The sequence below is a fragment of the Atta cephalotes genome (genome assembly GCF_000143395.1).
Source record: "Atta cephalotes unplaced genomic scaffold scaffold00022, whole genome shotgun sequence".
Lineage (NCBI taxonomy): Eukaryota > Metazoa > Arthropoda > Insecta > Hymenoptera > Formicidae > Atta > Atta cephalotes.
Window position 1 is genome coordinate 1,433,799 of NW_012130086.1, and position 7,467 is coordinate 1,441,265.

The following is a 7,467-nucleotide window of genomic DNA, read 5'->3' on the forward strand; positions in this document are numbered from 1 at the left end:
GTTAGTACGTACTTACTCTCTCTCGTACTAAATATACTACTACTATAAATATATATATATATATATATATATATATATATATATATATATATATATACAAAAAGCAAAAATATCATTGTAGAATATAAATATTTTTAATAATTTACCTTCCCTTTCAGTTCTCGGAAATTCTTTACATGATCGCGTATTTGCTTCTGAAAAGATTCAGATAACGTTACTTTCATAAAAGATCCGTGTCATACCGTAATTTTTAAAATCATTCTTTAACAACTATTTTAGAAAACATAACACTGATTCGATATGCACATTTCTTTATTGAAAATACACGAGATCTCTTATTATTCCGACTATCATAAAAATATAGATTATTAAAAAATAAAGCGTATTTAGCTGCATATACCTGTATTTCGCTTAAAATTGAATAATATATTGCATGCAACGTAATAGCGATTAAACGTTTATTATACTCCACACAACGAATCCTTTTATGCAGACTTTCAATAGCATCTCGTTGCAAGTCCAGCAGCATGTCTTGATTAGTTGCCTTTGCAGAGATAAAAAAATATAAATTAACAATACTTAGAAAAAATATATTAATCAAGAAATAATTTCTAATTAATACAAATAATTTTGGTTTACCTCTGTGAAACATTCGTTATATTGATCTTGCGTTTCATCGATGCGCATCATTAGTTGACGTATAGTTTCATCTTTCTTACCAAGCTATAAAGATATTTATAATATATTTCTCATACAATCCGTGTTTTTCAAGTTTAGAAATAGAGAACACTCACGAATGTAGTTCATATTATTTTGTTAACTGCAAAATGCAACAGCTACAACTTGATCATCCAACTTGTTAATCCAGGCAGCATGTTACGCTTGTACATGCCACAATCTCTTGTCACTTCGTAAACAGGATATTCAAATATGATATCACAAAAGCTTTAAATATTTTAATTAAATGAGCAAACTTCATGCATGGCACTCATATTCTTGCATTCGTAATATCATAACGTAAATGTAAATTAAAGGCGAAAAGAAATATGATAATCCGTATATTCGTGAATTATATTTTTAATAAGCATTTATATATCGATAATATTTACAATTGTAATAAATACATATTAGCGCGAAAAAACTATGTAGCAATTTAACTATTTATAATTCATATTCAAACATCATGCACATTTCTATGACTAAAGGCTGTAGACGATATGGCTGGCCTCAGCTCACTCACATCACTCATTGTTTTATGAGCCATTTGATCTAAATTTCGTTTAGCTTCAACAACAGCATTTTGTAAATGCCCGATAGTTTGTATTTGAAGTTCATTCTGCAATACACCGCACAATGTTAAAAAATAAATCTTCACAATTAAGCACGATGACTAAGCAGAAAAAAAGAGACAAACCTGCTTCAACAATTCATTCTTCTCTCTCTCATATTGCGCGATTGTAAGGCTTTGTTTATCTATCTGTAAACAGATTTCTTTTAATATTCTAATATCATACATACCTTAAAACTTTATTCTTGATAAACGGGCAGAATTTCTGTGTTTGCATTTAATTAACATATCGTTTAATCCACAAGATACATTGAAAAAGCATAAATAATAACAATTAAAATTTTCAATTAAAAATGATATTATAATTTTTAAATCAAAAACTATTTTCATAATAGTATCATAACATCTCTTCTGCTTATAGCTTAAAAAAATATATATAATCAATTTACCTTTTCTTGCAACTTTTGATGCAGATCTTTTACTTCTGCTTGGCTCATTGTCAATGAATTTCGTTGAATCCGTACGACTTCCTCCATATTTTCTAACTGAAATGATTTTAATTCTTTAATTTACATTCTGATTCATATGAAATGATTTCAAGTATTCAAAAGAAAATATCTAATTTTATTCATAAATAAAATATAATATATTCATATATATTTTACTATTTATAGACTTATATAATTTGTCACATATATACATAAAAAATAATAAACATAACTTACAAGTTTTTCTTTAGAATATACAGCACTTTTAAGTTTGCTTAATTCATGAAAGCAAATATCCAGTTTTTCTCTACATTTTCCTAACAAATCGGTTAAAATCATAGCAGATTTTGCTGAAACGGAGGAGAAAGAGGATTCATCATGTATCTGTAAATAAATGTTCATAATAATCTCTATAGCATTGCCGAATATTAATATGATAATAATGAAAAAAAAAAACAAACCAATTTTTTAAGTTCACTTTCAAAGTCTTGTACTGCCATTTTTGCAAATTGCACAGCATCTTGCACAGTTTTGAACAAGTGAGATATATTCTGAAATAAAAAAATACAAATATTATTAAATATAAATAAGAAGAGAAATGCTATTTTTAATCGAAGCGGTTTTGATGCTTAGTATTCATATGTAAATATACAAATATTATTGTTATCTTATAAAGAAGACTTCAGAAGCAAATGTATATTTCTTACTATTATCATAAAATTTCCATATAAATATATAGCAAAAAGCATTAATATTTATATACATATACAGTTTCAATATACCTCATGTTTGGACGGATAATCACAACGTAAAAGTGTTGTTTCTATGCCGCAGTCCGTATGCTTTGTAATAAAAATGGAAATTTTAATAAAGAAAAAGAAAATTTGCAAATATGTATATAATTAGAAAATTACTTACAAAAGCATTTGAGATTTCTGTAGATTTCTTAATATTCGCTACATTATTCAAATTTTTTTTAAGATCATTTTCTACTTCTTTTTGCGTTTTGATCTAAAATTATAATGTCAGCATCTATCTCAATGATAATTTTAGATTTGCGAAAATAATACTTACAGTATTTTCTAGTTCTATTATCTTCTTTTTCAATTCCATATTATCTTTGCTATGACATTGTCTATAATTTTCTGCTTTTGTTCGTGCAGTTATCAGTTCCTTCTCTATAGATTGAATATTATTTTTTAAAAAATTAATTGCTTCTTGTTTGCATTTTGCCTGTTACAAAGAAATTATATAACTCATAATTGAAAATAAGATTTTAATAATGAGTGTTTAATAATGTGAATGATATTTACCTCATGTTGCAACATTCGAATTTGATCTTCTAAATCAGTCATACGATTTTTCCATTTATTTAATCTTTCATCATATTTCATTTGACATGTTTGCTACAAACATATACATATAATATTGCATTAATTTAAGTTGATTAATAAATAATTTGCATGAGTTGTTACACATAACGAATAGAAAAGTTTATTTATTAAATATAGTCTATTTCAAAACATAAATTTAATTACCTGGATCATGTTAAGTTTTAGATCGTCGTATTCCTTTCTTAATTTATGTAAATCTTCTTTCGTTTTTATTATGTCATTTACTTCCTATAAAGCATAGTATATAGATACATTATGAATTAAAAAATAAAAAAGCATTTATGTAATAATTATACTTGCTTTAATACCTGATTATCATAAGTATAATGAGAAAATTGTTCCTGTACAATAATATTTATATTAAATTAATTATTTAATTATTTTAATAATTTGTATATTATCTACACTTATACTTGATTGAGTAAAAAACTTGTTCGTTTTTTTATTACATATAAAAATATTTCTACATAAAAATAATTATTTTAAAGTTTGAGAGTCCAATTTAAATTATTTTTTGTTATTTCTACATCAATAATTTAATTTTAAATATAAACAAAATTTAAAGCATTTTGACAAACTATTTAAAACATAAAAAAATTAATTTAAATTAATAAGTTGACAATTAAAAATTTGGATTTATATGTAAGAAAATTTTTTCTTCCAAAAATACTAATAAAATTAAGAAAATCTTTTTAATCAATATATATAAAAATTACAAATAGCAACCTTTTCTTCCTGTTTTGTGGAAAGAAATATTTCCAATACATCTTGCATTTTTGTATGTGCACAATCGACTTCTTCTTCGAATTTAGCCAACCTGCATTCCCTTTCACAGAATGTCGTTTTTGCAATTTCATTGTTCAATAGCTGCATAGATAATTGAAAATATATGAGATATTATTTATTATTTACACATATATATTTTCCTAAGATACTTACCACTTCACCGGTTTTTTTCTGTAAATCCTTTAAAGAGCTATCTATAGTACACAGCTGACTTCTTAATCCTTTTAATATTGATGTCACACAACCTCCCTAAAAGACAATATCTGTATAATATTTTTAGGTTGATATATCGTTAAGTTCGAACAGAAGCTACTTTTATTCTGATTTCTGAACAAACCTGAGTTTGGAATAATTGCAAATTTGTCAATATTTGTTCAACTTCTTCCATTACCATAGTTAGTAAATCATTGTTTATGTATGCTTCTGTATATTCGGATTCATTATATCCCTAAAATTTATTTTATACTTCATGTACGATAAAATAATCAATAAAGTATTTAAAATAGTTATTTAATAAATACTTCGAACCTGTATATTCTCCTGCATACCATTAATGCAATGAGACAATTCTGATTGAACATGATTAATTTCATTTTTTATATCCTTCAGTTTAAGATTGCCACTTACAATTCTTTCGCTGTGTCTTAGTCTTTCTTCCTCCTGATAAAAAAGAAAGATATTTTTCAATAGTAGATTGCAATAATAAAATTGTAATTAATTTATACTGAAACTTAATAGAATTGTATATTTCAATGATATTCATCATAAGAGAGGCAATATATTTTGATATACTATTATAAATATTACTTGTAATTCTAGTCTACTGATTGCTTCTATTAATCCTTCTCGTGTTCTTATCAAGTAACTTTGCACATTAGTAACCATCTTACTCAATTCTTCATACTGAAAATTTATTAATTTAGCATTAATCATTAATTTTATCACAAACTTATCACGGTCTATTTATTGATTTACACATACATTTTGGTGTCGTGAATTAAATGTTGAGACAACGGTGCTTATCTCGTCGCGAATGTCTTCTGTTGCTGCTTGAGCTTCCACAGTACAGACTCTAAATTCTTCCATTAATTTAAATTGCCGTGCATTATTCACATTTGACTGGAAAAAGAAAGACATATTGTGTTCAATAGTATGACACAAAAAATATTAAAATATGAATATCTTACTTTAATATTCTTAGAATCACCACAGGCACAACGATTTTCTTCTTTCTTTATCTAAGAAAAGAAAGTATGTGTATGATTAAAATATATCTAATAATGTGATTATCTTCACAAAATAGTTAATAAATAAAACTGATATTTGTTATACTATATTTGTTACACATACCATACAATCAAAAGCAGTAACTTCCTTTTGTCTTTCTAAGTATATTTTATTAATAATTTCAATGCAATTGATCAGTTTGTCTGACATGTCACTTGCACAAAGTTTATTTTTATTTGTGTAATTGTTAGCTATAGTACAATCATCCACCTAGAAAATATATATTTTTGGAAAAACTTCAATTATTTGCTAAAATAAATTCAAAACAATAATGAATGATATTCTATAACAAAGTTTACTTTTACTCTGTTATAAAGAAATAATGTTTTTACCTCATCTTTGGTGGTCAATTTATTTACAAATTTCCCAAGTTCGAGCTTTAAATTCGATAAAATTTCACATTCTTTCTGCACATGTGTTTTTGTATTATTTAGGAATAATATAAATTCATCCTAAAAATAAATTAGATAACATAATATTATATATAAATAATATTATATATAAATTTTCAGAAATATGCACATATAAATGATTTTTTTTTTAAATGATCAAAAATGATAAAACAAAACTGGAAACTAAATGTACTTGCAAAAATTTCTTAAAATCGAGTTTTACGATAATCAGATTATTTTTTTTTTAATTTTCGCCTTATTGGATTCTATTGAACTATTTTTTATTTTTAATCTCAGATTCGAATAAAGCATTATCAAATTATCTCATAGATCAAGTTTCACAAAAATTAAATGAACAGTTTAAAAAATAAAAAGAGATAAATAGGATTGCTCATCCACAAAACAAAAAGTTAAAATATAATATATAATATTATACAAATAAATCTTTTTAGAATGCAAACTACTGAAAGCGAAAAAACATTTCTAAAGAAATAAAATATTATTATTTAAATACAACAATTATATTATATATGTTTATATTTAATTCGACTGACCTCCTGAGAATTATTCATATCAATATAGATTTTTCGAGAAGACGTATCCTGAAATCATGTTAGAAAGAATAAATATATATTAAAATTGTGACATATGTACAAACAACATTATTATATATATTATTTTAGAATTTACTGTTATATTAACTTATAAACGAGGCAATCATGTTGATATATATTCTTGTTTTTCATTACATAGAAAAGATATTACATAGAATTGATTTATTTTTAAACATACTGTGATAATAAATTGCATACTAATTAGTGAATATGCATAATTTAAAAATATCTTAATTTATTGATTTGAAAGTGTATCTTTTTAAAGTTATTTTAGTATCGATGTCATTTCATACGGATTGTAAAAAAGAAATGATCGAAGTATAAAAATTTGTGTTTACCTTATTTCGTACATTTGTTTCTAAAAATTCTTATCAGAGAATGTCAACTTTTGTTAAAAAATATTTAAATTTGTAAGATATCTTGATGCAATAATTTAAATTCATTTCATTTTATTTCAAGAATGAATCATTAATATTATCTTGAACATGTGACAGAATAAACATAAGTGTTTGTTGTAATTCAATCTGGTAAATTGTTATCTTTACATGGAGGTGATAATTTTCTAGCAGTCTGTAATATTTTTTTATCAATATTCTTTATATATTTATATCGATTAGTTTGAGTATCTACGCGAGGTCGAGATTGGCTGTGTAGATTAAGCAATCTATTTGGTAACTTTGTATTAATCGTTGATAAATTTCGTTTGTCACAGTTTAATAAGCCCTCAGAATCAGCGTGCAAAAATGCAAAATCATTCTTTCGCTGTGCGGATATATGTAGGAGGTTTGATATTGGAAATTGCTCAGGAGACTCATGGGATGATTTCATCTTAGTAATAGCAGCAATACGATTAGAATTATACTTGCAAGGTCGGGAAATGGGTAAAATCTTCTATAAATGTAGAAAATTATAAATTTACGCTGAAAATTTTACAAATATCCGTCATACCTCTAAAGTTGTTTGCTTCAATCCTTTACGCATTTCTTTAATCAAGTCGTCCTTTAAAAGATTACCCATATTGGCATGATAATTTTGTTTTTCTAATGCCACGATTTCCGCCGTCAGTGTATCTTTTGTTTCTGCAGCTTCCTAAAACCAATCAAAAATATATTTATAAAAATAACAGCATAACATACACACACACACACACACACACACACACACACACACACACACACACACACACACACACACACACACACACACACACACACACAA

The 7,467-nt window shown here is 25.3% G+C and overlaps 1 protein-coding gene across 1 annotated transcript in view; it reads right to left on the reverse strand.

Moving 5' to 3' along the window:
• The window catches only part of LOC105619679 (myosin-11-like), a 13,920-nt gene that overhangs the window by 2,709 nt on the left and 3,744 nt on the right, over positions 1-7,467 (reverse strand). The window contains exons 8-32 of the mRNA XM_012201197.1: positions 7,198-7,338; positions 6,190-6,237; positions 5,576-5,689; positions 5,307-5,453; positions 5,144-5,194; positions 4,938-5,075; positions 4,764-4,859; positions 4,485-4,616; positions 4,294-4,404; positions 4,110-4,205; positions 3,897-4,037; positions 3,467-3,511; positions 3,315-3,398; positions 3,090-3,182; positions 2,851-3,009; positions 2,695-2,787; positions 2,559-2,618; positions 2,238-2,327; positions 2,014-2,160; positions 1,738-1,833; positions 1,415-1,477; positions 1,241-1,336; positions 640-723; positions 401-544; positions 147-194 (exon numbers count right to left, since the gene is read on the reverse strand). Of these exons, the coding sequence (XP_012056587.1) occupies positions 147-194; positions 401-544; positions 640-723; positions 1,241-1,336; positions 1,415-1,477; positions 1,738-1,833; positions 2,014-2,160; positions 2,238-2,327; positions 2,559-2,618; positions 2,695-2,787; positions 2,851-3,009; positions 3,090-3,182; positions 3,315-3,398; positions 3,467-3,511; positions 3,897-4,037; positions 4,110-4,205; positions 4,294-4,404; positions 4,485-4,616; positions 4,764-4,859; positions 4,938-5,075; positions 5,144-5,194; positions 5,307-5,453; positions 5,576-5,689; positions 6,190-6,237; positions 7,198-7,338 (2,517 nt within the window). The remainder of the gene's footprint in view (positions 1-146; positions 195-400; positions 545-639; positions 724-1,240; positions 1,337-1,414; positions 1,478-1,737; positions 1,834-2,013; positions 2,161-2,237; positions 2,328-2,558; positions 2,619-2,694; positions 2,788-2,850; positions 3,010-3,089; positions 3,183-3,314; positions 3,399-3,466; positions 3,512-3,896; positions 4,038-4,109; positions 4,206-4,293; positions 4,405-4,484; positions 4,617-4,763; positions 4,860-4,937; positions 5,076-5,143; positions 5,195-5,306; positions 5,454-5,575; positions 5,690-6,189; positions 6,238-7,197; positions 7,339-7,467) is intronic.